General features: G+C 42.4%; 1 protein-coding gene across 5 annotated transcripts in view; it reads right to left on the bottom strand.

Moving 5' to 3' along the window:
- FANK1 (fibronectin type III and ankyrin repeat domains 1) overlaps positions 1–18,337 on the bottom strand; it is a 38,511-nt gene that overhangs the window by 5,756 nt on the left and 14,418 nt on the right. For 3 of the 5 annotated variants that reach the window (XR_014007849.1, XR_014007850.1, XM_081193052.1), the window contains exons 3-11: positions 17,449–17,573; positions 10,912–10,993; positions 9,634–9,708; positions 8,592–8,657; positions 5,664–5,829; positions 3,719–3,862; positions 1,139–1,216; positions 986–1,030; positions 773–897 (exon numbers count right to left, since the gene is read on the bottom strand). Coding sequence is in view for 3 of the 5 variants with exons in the window: in XM_081193052.1 (XP_081049178.1) it covers positions 811–897; positions 986–1,030; positions 1,139–1,216; positions 3,719–3,862; positions 5,664–5,829; positions 8,592–8,657; positions 9,634–9,708; positions 10,912–10,993; positions 17,449–17,573 (868 nt within the window). In the remaining 2 variants the exon portion in view is untranslated. Of the gene's footprint in view, positions 1–672; positions 898–985; positions 1,031–1,138; positions 1,217–3,718; positions 3,863–5,663; positions 5,830–8,591; positions 8,658–9,633; positions 9,709–10,911; positions 10,994–17,448; positions 17,574–18,337 lie in introns of those variants that run through there. The other 2 variants (XM_081193053.1, XM_081193051.1) reach the window with 1 other exon arrangement.

Here is an 18,337-nt window from a genome sequence, read left to right as displayed (position 1 = left end):
CAACACCCTAGTGGTCCCGGGCCCTAAGGAAGTTAGATTAGCTTCAACCAGAGCCGGGGTAGGGCCTTTTCAACACTGGCTCCGGCCTGGTGGAACGCTCTGCCTCATGAGACCAGGGCCCTGCAGGATCTGATTTCTTTCTGCAGGGCCTGTAAGACAGAGTTGTTCCGCCTGGCCTTTGGCTTGGAGCCAATTTGATTCCCTCCCCCTCTTTCTTTTTTCTTTTTCCTTTCTCCTGTGATGAAGCTGCATTTTAATATTTTAATGTTTCAATATTTTAATGTTGTATTTTAAGTTGTATTCGTTCAACTTGTTTTTATTATTGCTTGTTAGCTGCCTTGAGCCCTGCTGTGGCTGGGGAGGGCGGGGTATAAATAAAAATTTATTATTATTATTATTATTATTATTATTATTATTATTATTATTATTCCACCTATTTATTTATTGAGAAGCCATGCATTCTACAGCAAACTACACGATAATTTATGGCATGTTCTTGTTTTGCCCTTAACGTCAGTGACTACTACTACTCAAGGGCATGAAACAGGAACAGCTGCTAGCATGAGAACAAGAGGACAGAAGAGCAAAAAATAGGATCACTGTAAAAACTGACCATAATGAGAAAATAATGCTGCTAAAATGTAGATGAATTTAAACGCCAGAGAAAAATGCTGGAGAAGCAAAGTTAGCATTTTAATCAAGGCACCCAAGAGTGTGTAACAGCTAATTAGGAAAAAGGAAAACAACTAGGATTTAGTCCTTGTGGCCTGACCTCCTTCGTAGGTAAGATTAGGCTTCAAATTGTCTGCTTCACACAATTGTAGCAGAGGATGGGGAAGAATCCACGTTCACATTACTTAATTGTCTTTTCCTTTCTTCTATTATTGAAACCACACTCTAAAAAAGAGAAGGAAAATAGCAAATGAGGATAAAATGCTTAAAGAATAGAAATCAGGAGACGAGTTCAAGTAAAAGATATCCATACCTGTCTGTTCATGCCTCTAGCCATTTCCAGGGCACCTTTGCCAAACTGAAAAAAAAATCCCCCCCCCAAAAAAATGTTAATTTTGTTATTTTAAACAGTTATTGGATGTGTGTGTAAAACAGGTGCTGAAAAAGCTACTCTTACTGCTATTACCTCATTTTTAACATCAGGATCTGCTCCTCTTTCTAGAAGTAATGCTACCAATTCTTCATGGTTATTTAATGCTGCCACCTGGAAATAAGATTAGGGGGAAATTATATATAGTTGGGTGTTTGCATAAAATAAACTTGTTCTCTTATTGGAAATATTTTGGAGAAAAGAAAAATTGGCACCTTTTTCTTCAATGAAAACCAACACAGATTACCTACTAACGCAATGCAAGGATTACTCAATATTAGAACACCATCCCAAATTTGGAAATAAACTCCAAACACTGTTGTGTTCCAACTCTGAAAGTTACTGTTTGAGCAACCTCCAACTGATAAGAAGTAAATGTCAAAGCTACTACCACTTCTATGAGGAACTGGCATGGTATCACTTTTAGAAGGAATGTAACAAATGCATCTTCATTTCTGGTACTGAGATACACACAAACGTATCTGACAGCCACATAGCTGTGTGTATTTTAGAATAAGCAGCTAGAACATTAACAGAGGACTGGGTTGGTCTATACTCCTGACAGCTAGGGTCTGTGCTTTACTTATTTTTAATTTTGTTGACTATATTTAAATATTCTCTTGACAATGTTATCAACCAACTACAAGTATGCCAAACTTTTTAAATAGCTTTCAAAAGAAGTTTAAACATGGCCTAGCAGCCGGAACTCAAGATCTAAGGGCCTTACAAACCATTGCATGGGGGTGAATCTGTGCACTTAACAAGAAGCTGCCATCAGTCATAGCACCCCAAGTGTATTTTGCACAACACATTTATAGTACAGTAGTGTACAACTGAAACAACTTACATTTACACCACTGAATATCAGAGGTGGTATTAAATGCAAGTCCCACTCAGGGTAGATCCACCTAAGTTAATAGACATGACTATCTTAATTTCAAAGGGCTGACTGAGTAGGACTTAGCTGAATGCAACCCATAGGGGTTGTGTTCAGTTTTACGATGAATTTTTATCATTATATTCTCCGTCTAGTTTAGGTTTATGCCCACTGCTTAGCAATGCTAATTATTAAGTGGTATATAGATGCCTTACATAAATAGTAAAACAGTGTATGTGGTGATCTTAAGCTATATAATCCTGGCCAGAATTTTGCATATAGGAGCAGTGATAGTCGAGTGATTTGCTACAAGTCATTTGTGCATTGCTTCAGTATGTTGAACTTCTCTAGGCTCTCCTGGAGTTCTGACGATCTCCATCCTCTACTGCAGCATTGAAGTCTGCCTTTACATGAAGGATCTGAATATTAGCCTTTAGAGCTTGGCAATAATACACCTGCTTCTACATATCATTAAAATATCATCCCAAACACCTGTTTGTAAAGGTAGAGAAGTACTTGCTCGCTCTCTCTGTGTGCTGACTGGAATGAAAATGTTAACAGAGCATTTTGATCTTTATAGAATCTACAAATACAAATGCAGTACTTCAGAAAGATGAATTTCCAAGTATGAAGGAATAAGAGGGCTCATCCTATTAAAGAAACATTTGAATTTGCTCATACGTACTTCATTTCATGCACCAAACTAGAAAAGAGATTGTGAGATAAAGTGCCTTAATAAGAGAAATCAAAGGGGAAGTGAAGTGTTACTTTGAAAATCCTCCTGTCATCCCAATACAGGTAAAAAGGCTTCTAGCACAGCCACTGCATTCTGTGGGCAAAATTAGTAGTGAATGAAAAAGGACTTGTCATCTGTGCAAGAAAGGCTTTCCATAACAGTAAATATATTCCATGGGGCGGGGAATAGTATGGAGCACTAGTACCTAGAAGCCTTTCTTAAGTAGACCTCTTGACACACCGCCTTATCAAAATGTTTAACATTGCAGAAGAAAACTGGTGGAATGAGCAGGTAGTTCTCAGGTAAACAGACAACCAGGTAAACAAGCTTCACACCCTAACCCAAATTATACCAACACAACCTTGTTGAAGGGAACAGGCAGGATTAATAATTCAGTTTCATACATTACAGATCTTTGAGAGCAAAGCATCTAACTGCCTCATTCTATAGTATACAAGTAAGTTCAAAACACCTTTCTAAGAGCAGACAAAAGTTTGAGTATGTATATATTAGTGCAGTTCCATGGACTGTTGTGCAGATCACTTGCAGCAAGTCTAGTGCAGCCCCACATTGTATTGGTGGCAGGAGTGGATGAACCTGTTGATTTCAGTTTCTTATTTTTTCCAGTCTTCAGTTCACCTCATTTCTGCATCTGTCTGAAAATTTGTGTACGTTTTGGTGCATTTATCCTAATATACACATTTGCCAGCAATTTTCCTTAACATAAAGCATTTTTGTGCATTTTTCTCACAAATATATATTTTTGTGCACACTTCACTAACATATGCTTTTTACACAGTTGGGTTTTTTTAATTGGAGACTTGCACCACAAAAACCACCACATATAGTGTATATAAACTCTAGTGCACTACAAAAATATTGGGGAAAAGTGTACAAAAAGGAGAACTCTGGATTTGGAGTTGCTTTTCACACAGCACTTTTCTATGAGGTTGCACAGTGTATTCCAAAATATACCAGCACACTGCTTAGCAGCAGAGCATACCATGAGAGGTGTCTTGCCATCCTTATCTTTTACATTCACATCAGCTCCAGCGTCTAGTAAAGTTGTGGCCACATCTGCTTTTCCTGTTATTGCACATAGTCTCATCAGCGGAGTCCACTCCAAGCCTGTGTCTTTAGGATCAATCTGTCAAAGAAAGGATGTTCTTCTGATACTTGAAACATGAATTCAATGAAAATTGACAAGATTTCTGTTCTGTTGAATACTTGCTGAGCTTATTACCTATCTTCAGCATCACTCTTTCCTGCTTGTTCCAGCAATTTATTTCTCATGCTGTGCAGTTCTTGATGCCTGGAGCAGCCTCCTTAGCCCTTTCTATATATCAGCCCAATTCATGCTCCCACTTCAAAATCTATTCCTTCCATAAAATCATTCCTAGACCACTTGACATTGTCAGGGCCTTCTTCCGCCAGGTAACCAAATTCAGTCTTATTTTACAGACTCACTGGCCTTAATACAGCTTTGCTTTTCAGTTTCATCCTCTCCATTTTATTTTGATTGAACACTTCTTGGCAAGGAGGGTGTCATTACTGTTATCTGCAGAGTGCACAGCATGCTGCTGATAAAAGTGTAGTAATAGCAACAGCAGTGGTAGCATTATTGGTCAAGATAATGCCCATTCATTCCATATTTTTAACTTACAATTTACATTTATTTCCCTGTTACATTTGCAGGTGTTGCACTTATAATTTGTGTGTTTGTGTTTTTCAAATTGACTCTAACATAATATTTGATGTTCATTTTGTATTATAATTCCTAATTTATTAGTTCTTCCAATACACTGGGTGGAATCAAGTATTGTACAAGCAGACTTCCACTCACTTTACTCGACTGCAGTTCCCCAATACCCTAAAATTCTGTCCCAGAGGGTTCCCAACACTCCAGAGCAGATTTTCAGGGTATACAGGAAGCTGCAGGGGGGTGGAGATAGGGAGGTAGAGTCCTATTGTATGAGAAGAAGCCCACCCTGCCCATGAAAAACAGTACTGGATACAATCCAATAATGCATATATTCAACTGAACTTCCTTTTCCTGGTTTTTAAATTTTTTTTCAGGAATCATCTTGTTGGTGACTCCGACAACAGGGGGAAGTTTGCCTTTATCTACCGAGAACAAATGGGTCACACGATCAGAATTCACCAAACTTTGGAAAATAGATAGAGTATGTTCGATGTGAGGGCGATCTGGCTGCAACATCTGTCACCCCATTGATTGCCAGGGTTGATTCAGCTGATCTGGCTGTCTAGGCGGGTGTCCCCTTCCTCCCTCACCGCTCCATGTGCATCCCTCCTGAAGCTGTGCACTCGGTGGAAGAGGACAACCATCCCAGATAGGAGTGTACCATTCTTCGGTCAAGGGTATACGATAGCTGCGCTCCCCTGCTAGAACCTCCAAACAAGCTCAAGGACCTCCATTCTCCATTGCAGTCCTCTGGGCCTTTCAAATGCCTCTCCTGAGGGCTGGAAAATCCTTAGGAAAGGATGTGGCACAGAGGAATACAGTGGAAATGATAAAAAATAGTATAGAAGCAGCTTGTCAGAGTGGATAGCTTTGTGGGGAGCACAGAAGATCACAGTGGTGAGGACAGGATGGGAAAGTCACATTGCACAAGTGTCTTTCACTCAGGTACACACTGGATCCAACCAAAATTTGTACTTTTTTTCAAACCTAGAATATATTTATTTGGTCATTTGAATCTATTCCACCAAGTATCCTCTTATGTAAACAAGATTAGTTTCAAATACAGTAACTGATGACTATTAAAGTTATATACAAGCTTTTTAAAGCAGGTAATGCAATTTCTTCAGAACCTTGAAATTACGGCAACAACTGGTGCAGCATTCCATAATGATTAACAGCACACCTATATACAGTGGCATGTACACATCTGATAAACTGCTTCAAAGTATGCAGATGAACACCATACCTGACAACCATCCTTGACCATCCACTCAATAACATCGACATGTCCCCCGTCAGCAGCCCAGTGCATAGCTGTACATCCCCCAAGATCTCTGGATAACCAAGAAGCTCCCTGGGATCTGAGATACTTAGCAATGTCCAGGTGACCAGCATAACAAGCTATCATTAAACTAAGAAACAAAAAACACTACTTATTAACACATAAAACATTGTTATTTTGCAGTTTATAGAAAATTAAGTATTGTTTAAGTGAGCCACACCTTAGTCTAAATACTCTTCTAAGTTAATTTTCTGTTAAACACCATTTTATGACTGTATGTTGCTATGTTATATGACCACTGATATAATCACTATTATATTACTAGTAAAACTGAAGCCTACATAAAGTATATGTAAACAAGCTATTAGAAGAACTTGTTCACAGTGCTAAAAGGAAATGGTAGTACAATACCAAAACACAATATCCAATTGTCCAGATGGACAAAATGGGCTGATAATTGTAAAAGAAGCGTTTATATATATAAAATAAGGGCTTTTGTGAAATGTATAACTGGGGTTAGCAAAAATAGCCAAAGAAAAAACCAAAAGAACATTTTCCTAGTAACTGCTAACATCTGCAGTTCAGTGTGTATCACTGAGGATTCTGTTGAATCTTTTGAGACATTACTTCATTTTAATATTTCCATAGAGAACAAAATCCTAGACATCAACTGTAGACACAACATATTGACTTCAGTGTAAGATTTACGATTTCCCAACCACAGAACATCAGCCAACATTACCAGGGACATCTAGTACCACTTATGAAACACCTTTAAAAGCAGGCCTTTCAGATTAACTTAAAATATCATTGGGAAGAAAACTTGCATGATTTTGTGTAGATATCTAAGTAATACTAGAAATTAACCGGCCCATAGACCAAGTTATTAAAAAATTGTATTGTTATTCTATGGGTTATTGTATCTTATTTCTTGCTGCTGCTTATATGCTGACATCTAACTGCTGTAATTCTGTATTTTCCTCTGATTTGTATAGACTGCTTTTTGGAGGTCTTTGGACAAATTTACTTTTAGAAAATCACCATACTTTTGTGTTCAGGAAGATTCTTTTATATATACTGCTGATACTTTCAACATGGTACTCTCAACATAGTACAATCCACACCAAATGCCAGAACCAGAAACTGCCTGAATAGTTTAGGATCGACATTAGACTGCCAAAACAGATATGAAAGACAAAGTGCGGGCAAATGAAAAGTTAGTAATTAGTAGGTGATATGTCAACTGATCAGCAGCGAGTTGAGGCTAGAGGTGGTCCAGGAAAGGCTCTGATAAGGACGTGTCTTGAGGAGATAGTAAAATAACTTTATTTATCAAACTAATTCTGTCAGAAATTATTTTTAAAAAAACAGAGCGGAACACCCTTGTTGTTTATTAAACACTTGGGGAAACCGAACAGACACTATTATTGATTTGGGCCATAAAATGAGTAACTAGCCCTGGCTGGACATTCTGCCTGGATAGGGTGTATGCCAACCATACTCCCTATAACCCCATCCCTGCTTGCTGAGTCCCTGACCTTCTCAGGCTGAAAGCGGAAGGTCTAAAACGGGGCTTCTATCTGCATTTGTTTGAAGGAGAGAAAAAGGAAGTCCCATTGAGCAGAAGTTCATTCTGCTGGCTGATAAACATGGTTCACTTGCTAATTTGACTGGTTGTCCTAAATTATATGTATCTATTGGCTTACTTTACTACTTTAAAGTCCTTCCTGGACAGTAAGAGTGTTGCATGCACTAAACAGACTGAATATTTGGGAAAGAGCACAATGGCCCTTTGCATACAAAAGTGGTATTTAAGGAAACAAACAACTAAAGCTAACTTTAACAAGCTTCATAGAATAGAAAAAGTACATTCCACAAAATAATGGAAATGCAAATATATCTCATGCTATATATACATAAGCAGTTTTTACTATGTCATTCACTGTTATAACCAATTTCATAATTTATTTTCATATTTATTTCGTAAACATTTATATACCGTTTGATTGTAAAAAAACCAACCAACCAAGAAACAGAACCCAAATCAGAGTAGTGTCAGGAGAGGCTGTCACAACCATCACTCCCATTATAAATGGGCTGCAATCTGCAACACCTGAGAAGAGAGAAACCTGCTTCTCATTTCAGTTATCAGCTTCAGCCTAGTCCATTTGTGCCTCTGAATGTATAGCTTTACTTTCTGCCATTTAAATTAATGGCTATCATTAATTCCAAGGAAAATTGAAGTGCCACACATGGGTCAAATTTGAGGGTTTATGGGCTCTAAAACCAATCCCTCCCCACAAAATAATAATTTTAATCTGCTTTTTTTTGTTGCTGTTCACAGATGTTGCACCCATGCTGTTCCACATTTTACTGCTCCTCCATCCATGTCATGTTGTGTTTCCCATCACCATCAAGGACCATGTAGTAGAGAAATGATGTCAAGCTCCGATACAGAATGTTAGGCTAAGCCTGGCATCCCCAACCGGTGGCCCTCCAGATGTTTTGGCCTATAATTCCCATGATCCCTAACTAACAAGACCAGCGGTCAGGGATGATGGGAATTGTAGTCCAAAACATCTGGAGGGCCAAAGGTTAGGGATGCCTGGGCTAAGCTATGTATGTACTGCTGCCATTGCCAACAGGTGGTGGGAGAATGGCAGCATTGTGTTGCCCAGGCCTCAAAGTATCAACAACAGTCAGGGAACAAAAGCTGCAAAATTAAGAGTTCCATTTCAGATCAGCATTAGCTAAGGCATTATCACTGATGCAGACAGTATCCCAGTGACATTTCCTCCCCATGGACACAGGTTTACATTAAATATACTTTTTAAGTCCACAATATCAACATCCGCCATGTTATCTGATGAGGCAATGTACTGCATTTATTACCTGTCTTTCCCACTGGCATTCTTCCGGTTCACATCTGCTCCATTTTCTACCAAAATCTGTGCAAGTCTAGATAGAAAACATTTGCATTATATTATTTTTCAGCAACTAGCAGCTTGCCAGGACATATAAAGAATATTCAGTTAGGGTGCCAATTGATGGCTGCTATATAGTAAGAAATTGTTATGTGGCAAACTGACCACTGTCTTCAAACCATGTGCAAATTCATATGCCACATTGAAATTATTTACCAACTAACAGCTTGCCTTGTAAGTCAATACAACTATAAACAACAGCAACTGCTGCAGCACATTATCCCAGTCTAGAATATAAAGTTGATGTGATCCATTGACTAGAGTACTGTACAAAATTCTGGTTTCAAACCAAACTTTGTTTATAATTAACTAGGTAATTTTGAGCAAGAGCAAGTCACTGTTCTTCAGTCTTAGCTCTCAGTCTACAAAACAAAGAATAATTATTCATTGCACTGTGGTGTTATGAGGATGAATGTGAAAGAACATACTCTGAACACTAAATAAATTATCAGTTTCAGGCCTGTAGCTATAAAATAGTATTTAAGGAATGAATTGGAGGGGGGGTCCCAAAATTAATACACCTGAAAGGAGAGGTGGCTACCTTCTGCAGTTTTGAAGGTTACTGTTCTGTCAGTGATTCCAATACCCCTAGTCAAACATTCACAGTAATGAATCATATATGCCCAGGCATAGCAGTACATATAATATGCATAAATACATATAATGCATACAATATGAAAGAGAGCGAGAGGAGTTTGAAGTGGGGAATCTTGTTACTTTATTTTTTTGCTGGGGGAGGGATTAGGTAGTTAGTAGAGGGCCAGATAAAATTGGTTTGCGATTAGATATTACAATGGGTCATCAATCAGCTATCCCTGAATTTCAAGCAGATAATGGCAACTTCATATCACACACACCCCAAACCACAAAAATAATGAGAACTGTAACTGACTATTCTGATCTGTACAGAGTCTCATACAAGAAAGGTAAAAGAAATATTACAATACTACCTAGTATATCCTTTTTGTGAAGCAACCATCAACGCTGTAAATCCTAGTTTATTGAGTGTATCTACCACCACTTGCCTTTTCAAAAAAGAAAAAAGTAGACTCGTTATCATTTCAAACATTTCCATCACTACAGTTCTTCTCCAATATGTTTCTCAACGTACGTAGGTGCATATTCTGCCTATTCATCAGTGGTAAGGATCCATTAAAGTTGCCACCACTGTGTCCCAATGGAGGAGGTGGGGGCACAGTGTTCTTACTTATAGGCACTGCAAGATGGCAGGAAGCTATGAACCTACTAGGTCAGCACCCTGCAGTTATGACCTGCTGACAAGCAAGTAGACTGGGCCACTGACATCATGGCCCACATTTTACACCATGCACTGGCCAGTCAGCAGCTGAACAATGCTCATATAGTAATCTTCATGTCTTTGCTGCTCACCTTGTAGTGCCCAACAACAAGAGCACCGAGTCTGCCTTGATTAGTGCTCCTCAGCACACAACTTCATGGATCATTGCTGCCTTTCGTAACTTAAAAGAATTATATGGCTTAGATCCAAGAAGCACAGTATGGTTTTTTCCCATGAAAGGGTATTTTTATGCTCCTATTTCTTATATCAACCTCTAAATTCCCCGGAAAAATCATTCCCAAGGATTGAGGACCTTTTGCAGTGGCATTTTCTGATAGAGTAGAAGAGTTTGGATTTGATATCCTGCTTTATCACTACCCGAAGGAGTCTCAAAGCGGCTAACATTCTCCTTTCCCTTCCTCCCCCACAACACACACTCTGTGAGGTGAGTGGGGCTGAGAGACTTCAGAGAAGTGTGACTAGCCCAAGGTCACCCAGCGGAGCAGAGACGCGAACCCGGTTCCCCAGATTACGAGACTACCACTCTTAACCACTACACCACATTGGCTCTCACTAGTGCTGTCACTAGGAAAGGGAACTGTCAGTTATACAGAATGCCTGCCTTCTACTTACACACAGGGGTCAATGTTATAGTGTGTGTGTGTGTGTGTGTGTGCGCGCGCGCGCGCGCGCGCGAATCTATATATATCTATACACAGACACACACATACATATTAGCACCCATTTCTGTAACAGCATAATTTGCAATTAGAAATCTATCACGTTGAGCTTAACATATAAGCTTAACATTAATATTTAGGTGACAGGAAAAATGACACTTTGTCAGAGCACAATTTGTCATGCAATTGTCATTATCTTTCACTCATTATTACATAGATATGAAGATTTTAAAACGTGAATCATTTCTCACCTTCCTTTAAGAATAGTAAGGACTTGATCTACATCATTTCTGCTAACAGCACGATGGAGATGGTCTCCACTCATTGGTTCACCTGAAGAAAACAATGCATGAAAGCAGGATGGATAAAAAATTGTTTTGCTGGTACTCTGTCAGCTATTAAAATGCTGTCAAATAACTAGCTTTCACATTTTTCAGAACAGCATCTGGACACCTCCCAGGTTCCTAAATTAAACAATAGACCTTTTATCACTGTTTAGCAGAAAGATGAAATGTTTCAAAGGTGACTTTGAAATCTTTTTAAAAAAAAAACAACACAAAAAAAACCCAGACGATTGTTTATTTATTTTTAGAACCTGGGCACCATCTCTCAAATAAACACTCATGAATAATGACAACATCTAAAATATTGTGCACACTGTTGAGTCTCTGCATTGCAAAAAAGGGGGGAGAGTAGCAAAAGGTGTTAGTGAGGAAATCCCTGCTTCAAATCTCACCTCAATCACAAACTCCTGAGGTAGCTTTAGGGCTTAGGCAACCCATTAGTTCTAATGCAGTGTTTCCCAACCGGTGTTCCGCGGCACACTAGTGTGCCGCGAGACGTTGCCTGGTGTGCCGTGGGAGGGAGGCGGGAGAGTCGGGCGGCGAGAGGCGGGGCGGCGGGGAGAGGCCGCCCAGCGCGGGGCTCTCGCCGTCTGCCTGCCTGGCTGCCTGCGTGGCGCTGACGTCACGGGGCTGTAACGTGCCCCACATAGGCACACGCGGGGCGGCGAGCAAGCTCCCTCCCACATCCCATCGCCGCTCGCTTCGGCCGGCCTACTGGGCTGTCGCAGGCGGAAGGCCTGCGCATGCGCAAGGTTTTCGCGCCTTCGGGATTCCCTTCACGCCTTCCTCCTCCCGGGTCCTTGAGAGCGCGGGAAGCGGCAGCGCAAGACCGGCGTTGAGCCTGGTAGGTATTGCGCTTGCCAAGGCAGTCATTTGGGAAATGAAAACTTGCAAAGCAAGCAACCAGTTCAATCTGAAGTACGTGTATGCTTAATATCCTGTATCTGAAACCTGTTCTGCCCCCTCCCCCACACTTGGTGCCATTTTCATCTACACATGCAGCAGAGTAAGTTGACCCAGAATAGTACCAATTCAGATGGCAGATGGGAGAATGACAGTGCTGAATGCTTTCCCATGTAGAACAGTCCCTGCAAATAAAAACCTAGCATATTTGGAAGAGGGATGCTAGCCTAACCATTACCTTCTATGCTGTTACTATTTTTTTATTTTTTTTTTACATAAGTAAAAAGTGACCTTTCCCCATCTGGCATGATACAAGCCCATTCTTACAACTCAGAATTTTTTCGACTATTTCAGCTACATATGTAGAATATGCCTTCATTGATTCCTATTAAAGAGAGTTACTTTATATATAGTCAATATAGGCACAGAGTTAATTTTTAAAACATTTTCTAATGGTGGTGTGCCTCGAGATTTTTTTCATGAAACAAGTGTGCCTTTGCCCAAAAAAGGTTGGGAAACACTGTTCTAATGCCTTCCCCACCATCTGCAATATGGAGTGGATAATAATATTGGGGTTGTTGTATGAATAATGCATTTGGACAAAACAGGTGTATGCTTTTATTTCAATTTACCGTATTTTTCGTTCTATAGGACGCACATTTTCCCCTCCAAAAATTAAGGGGAAATGTGTGTGCGTCCTATAGAGCGAATGCAGGCTGCGCCGCTAAGCCCAAAGCCAGAACAGGAAGACGGAGCACTGCGGAGCGCTCCGTCTCGCTGCTCTAGCTTGGGGACGGCTGCCCGCACAGCCTCTGCAGGGCAGCGGGGTGCCTTCACCCCGCTGTCCTGCAGAAGCTAGCAAGGCTGTTCCCAAGCCAGAACAGCGAGACGGAGGGCTCCGTCTCACTGCTCTAGCTTGGGGATTGCTGCGCGCAAACCTCTGTAGGGCAGCGGGGTGCCTTCACCTCGCTGTCCTGCAGAAGCTAGCAAGACTGTTCCCAAGACAGAACAGCGAGACGGAGGGCTCCATCTCGCTGCTCTAGCTTGGGGACGGCTGCGCGCAAACCTCTCCAGGGCAGCGGGGTGCCTTCACCTCGCTTTCCTGCAGAAGCTAGCAAGGCTGTTCCCAAGACAGAACAGCGAGACGGAGGTCTCTGTCTCGCTGCTCTAGCTTGGGGACGGCTGCGCGCAAACCTCTGTAGGGCAGCGTGGTGCCTTCACCCCGCTGTCCTGCAGAAGCTAGCAAGGCTGTTCCCAAGCCAGAACAGTGAGACGGAGGGCTCTGTCTCGCTGCTCTAGCTTGGGAACGGCTGCGCGCAAACCTCTGTAGGGCAGCGTGGTGCCTTCACCCCGCTGTCCTGCAGAAGCTAGCAAGGCTGTTCCCAAGACAGAACAGCGAGGCGGAGGGCTCCGTCTCACTGCTCTAGCTTGGGGATTGCTGCGCGCAAACCTCTGTAGGGCAGCGGGGTGCCTTCACCTCGCTGTCCTGCAGAAGCTAGCAAGGCTGTTCCCAAGACAGAACAGCGAGACGGAGGGCTCCATCTCGCTGCTCTAGCTTGGGGACGGCTGCGCGCAAACCTCTCCAGGGCAGCGGGGTGCCTTCACCTCGCTGTCCTGCAGAAGCTAGCAAGGCTGTTCCCAAGCCAGAACAGCGAGACGGAGGTCTCTGTCTCGCTGCTCTAGCTTGGGGACGGCTGCGCGCAAACCTCTGTAGGGCAGCGTGGTGCCTTCACCCCGCTGTCCTGCAGAAGCTAGCAAGGCTGTTCCCAAGCCAGAACAGCGAGACGGAGGGCTGTCTCGCTGCTCTAGCTTGGGAACGGCTGCGCGCAAACCTCTGTAGGGCAGCGTGGTGCCTTCACCCCGCTGTCCTGCAGAAGCTAGCAAGGCTGTTCCCAAGCCAGAACAGCGAGACGGAGGGCTCCGTCTCACTGCTCTAGCTTGGGGACGGCTGCCCGCACAGCCTCTGCAGGGCAGCGGGGTGCCTTCACCCCGCTGTCCTGCAGAAGCTAGCAAGGCTGCTCCCAAGCCAGAACAGCGAGACGGAGGGCTCCGTCTCACTGCTCTAGCTTGGGGATTGCTGCGCGCAAACCTCTGTAGGGCAGCGGGGTGCCTTCACCTCGCTGTCCTGCAGAAGCTAGCAAGGCTGTTCCCAAGACAGAACAGCGAGACGGAGGGCTCCATCTCGCTGCTCTAGCTTGGGGACGGCTGCGCGCAAACCTCTCCAGGGCAGCGGGGTGCCTTCACCTCGCTTTCCTGCAGAAGCTAGCAAGGCTGTTCCCAAGCCAGAACAGCGAGACGGAGGTCTCTGTCTCGCTGCTCTAGCTGGGGGATGGCTGCGCGCAAACCTCTGTAGGGCAGCGTGGTGCCTTCACCCCGCTGTCCTGCAGAAGCTAGCAAGGCTGTTCCCAAGCCAGAACAGCGAGACGGAGGGCTCTGTCTCGCTGCTCTAGCTTGGGAACGGCTGCGCGCAAACCTCTGTAGGGCAGCGTGGTGCCTTCACCCCGCTGTCCTGCAGAAGCTAGCAAGGCTGTTCCCAAGACAGAACAGCGAGGCGGAGGGCTCTGTCTCGCTGCTCTAGCTGGGGGATGGCTGCGCGCAAACCTCTCCAGGGCAGCGGGGTGCCTTCACCTCGCTTTCCTGCAGAAGCTAGCAAGGCTGTTCCCAAGCCAGAACAGCGAGACGGAGGGCTCTGTCTCGCTGCTCTAGCTTGGGGACGGCTGCGCGCAAACCTCTGTAGGGCAGCGTGGTGCCTTCACCCCGCTGTCCTGCAGAAGCTAGCAAGGCTGTTCCCAAGACAGAACAGCGAGGCGGAGGGCTCTGTCTAGCTGCTCTAGCTGGGGGATGGCTGCACGCAAACCTCTGTAGGGCAGTGGGGCACCGCGCTGTCCTGCAGAAGCTAGCAAGGCTGTTCCCAAGCCAGAACAGCGAGACGGAGCTCTAGCTTGGGGACAGCTGTGCGCAAACCTCTGTAGGGCAGCATGGTGCCTTCACCCCGCTGTCCTGCAGAAGCTAGCAAGGCTGTTCCCAAGCCAGAACAGTGAGACGGAGGGCTCCATCTCGCTGCTCTAGCTTGGGGACGGCTGCGCGCAAACCTCTGTAGGGCAGCGTGGTGCCTTCACCCCGCTGTCCTGCAGAAGCTAGCAAGGCTGTTCCCAAGCCAGAACAGTGAGACGGAGGGCTCCATCTCGCTGCTCTAGCTTGGGGACGGCTGCGCACAAACCTCTGCAGGGCAGCGGGGCGCTGCTCTCCAAAGGCTTCAGGGATCTTTGAGGCTGGCGGTGGGGGAAAGCAGCGCTTCGCTCCACCGCCAGCCCCACAAGCTCTGGTGAATGTACCTTGGACGCACCTAGTTTTAGAGGGGGAGAACAAGAAAAAAAATTTTTTCCCTGTTCTCCCCCTCCTATGGTCCTGTGCGTCCTATGGTCCGGTGCGTCCAATGGAGCGAAAAATACGGTGTGTTTATAGCCCTTTATTACATCTTTGAGGAGACCTTTTCTATTAAGGACATGCTGCTCCCATATTGACCATAGTTCACCTCTATGACAGTTCTCAAAAACAATTATTTGGGTGTGTAGGAGCAAATAATTAAAAGAACCAAAAGCTAAGAGAAACAATTTAAAATGTACAATCATTCTCTCTTTGAAGTTATATTAAAATATATATGCAGTACATAAAACTTTCAGACAAGAAGCTTAAGGTTGACATAGTTACTCATTAAAATTGTGTCCACACAATGAATGTGATTACTGGGTAAACAAAAGGAATCTGGATAGGTGAAGGTCATGCTTTTGCCTTCTGAAATAAATCCTTCATAAAATGGTACTGGGTTGCAGATGAACAGAGCAATGTATTCTAATGTGGCTATAAGAATTTTATTTATGGAACTGAAGGCTCTATTGGAAACTGAATAAATGATGAACTCATTGGTGAAGACATTCTCCAATTAACAGGCAGCAGCTGTTTGTCTTTCTATTTTAGGGACCAATTGATTAAAATTGCACGCCTCATTTAAACAGGACTTTCTTGTATTTTACCTGAGGAAAAAAAGAAGCAGCATCACACCCTTTTTCAAAGTACTTGCATTCTGATTTATGAAGGCTTTTTCCAGCTGAATGCAAATGCTAAACCAAAAGAGACATTTTGTTTTAATGTGCATATTCCTAACATGCACATTAAAACAACGAAGCTATGAAATATGAATATGAATGGATTTGAATATTTACATATAATAAAGCTGTACATTGTATAGGAAAATCCTGGTTTTACAATCCAGATTTTTATCCAAATCCATTATGCTATTTTGAAAGCAAACATTATGTGAAGTGCAATATTAAAATGAACTATGAACATGCCAAACACGTAACGTATTTCTAGATAATGACGGGCAGAATTCTTTCCAATGCTTTCTTTTCCTGAGGAAAATTTTCCATTTCATAAATGCATTAGTAACAACGAATGGGTGCCAATTGCTGATACAATATTTGGCAAGCTTTGTACATTCAAAGTGTTTTGCTTTGTTAACTGAATGTAAGTAAAATAAGCATGCTCAATTAGATCACTCTCTAGGTATCAGAATTTTTTCCAATGCAAACTGAAATGTTTACCCTAATTTTCATAGGATTATTTCCCGCCCCCCGCCCCCGAAAACTCACACTGCTTTCAGAACAAGGTTTCAATTCAGGAATGGCGGCCTTTGGACAAATGTGAGCATGTTATATTAAGATGCTAAAGTCTAATGGGCTTCTGGTGGTTACACAGGAAGCAATGGCAAAGGGATTCAGCCATACTTTCACTAAAATGTTATAGGATAGCTCACCATGGGCTAGAGCACATTGGGAAATCAGTGAATCACTTGCAAGCTTTTGGCTGTGAACCTATTTGATACAATACAGAAGTCTATTGATTTCAACAGGATAATTTACTCCCAACTCAGGGAGTGTGGAGAGGTGCATGGATTTCTTGGGGACTGGAATATACAACACTCCATTCTTAACTCCCAGGACAAGCAGTTCTGTTGCCAAGAAGCACGCTTCTTACTAGATATGTATCTTCAAAAGGACACAAAGTGGTACATGTTCCTAATGGCTGGATTTTAGCTAGCCACCCAGATGTAGTGATTCATTGTGGGATCACCACAGAATATTTTTGCAGATTGAATTCCTAAATAATCAATACTGTCTGGATGCCTAGCTCAGTTCATTAAAGAGCATGGGGACTTTATGAAACTGATGAGGTTTCTTGTCCTGTTTTCTAATTTGGGCAGCTAAGGGCTGAATAGCGAGAAGACAACATCAAAAAAGCAAGCAAACATTTTAAGATAAGGGTTTCCCCCTACTTTAGATAACAGTGAGAAATAGCAAATGCAAAAGGTCTAAAATGTTTCCCAAATAAGATACTGCATAAAAATGCTTAATTGAGAGCAGTGCTGCATGTTAGATTTACTTAATAAACTTCTGCTTTCCATTTAATAGCTATTTTCATTGGGTAGAAATCAAATTTATATTGTGCATACTTAGAATTAACAATGAATTGCCAACTTACTTGTTGTGGTTACACAAACAGGTGTACTGTAAGCGGACTCCCCTGAAGGATCTGTCACTTTAAGTCGAAATCTGTAGGTTGTTCTAGGTTCAAGACCTTCCACCACATGCTGTTGAGCATATCCCCTAAAACAGAGTAATGTTTCCCCCCCAAAAAAAATCATTTTCAAATGTTTTGTTTTAATCATTTTCAAATGTTTTGTTTATACAAGACTAACTCTAAAATTAAATTAAAAATACAAATGGTACTAAAAACTGACTCCCAAACACCTGTAACTGTGAACGTATGAAGGTCACTGGAAAAAAAACATCTGCTTAGATGGGAAATATGTGCCAAAATTGTTCTTTTTAAATCCACATTATTGTTGTGTCACTGTGAATCCATCTGCAAATTCATTTGCCCTAACTGCACATACAAATCCAAAGTTTTCTCAAGCCTACATGAATACCTAAGCTGTACATACTTTAAAACCCAAAAGGAAAGAAAGGGTGATAGCCAATATCTGTCATACTCAGAGCAGACTCTGTGAAATCTACCATTTCAACTGGTCTACTCTGAGTATGACTTACGCTGGATATCACCCAAGGACTTCAGGTCTTCAAAAACAAGAACTAGAACATCTACATAAATGTCATCAAATATATACTCCCAGCACATTTTTCAAGGGCAAAAGTTCAGGTTTGAATATTTTAATTTAATGTCTTCATATAATATTTGGAATACCAAAAAATGTCTATCAGTAGTACCATTACTTTGCCATGTGCTACTGCTTTAACTAAAAAGCAAAAATCCTTCTAAGCTGTCTGACATTGTAAAGAGATTGTTTCCTAGAACGCTCAGAACGCTTTAAATTTTAAAGCACTGTTTATAGTATAAGATATGTAGCTTG

Source organism: Podarcis bocagei (genome assembly GCF_964188305.1).
Source record: "Podarcis bocagei genome assembly, chromosome: 4".
In the NCBI taxonomy this organism is placed as follows: Eukaryota; Metazoa; Chordata; class Lepidosauria; order Squamata; family Lacertidae; genus Podarcis; species Podarcis bocagei.
This window is presented reverse-complemented; position numbering and strand designations above follow the sequence as displayed.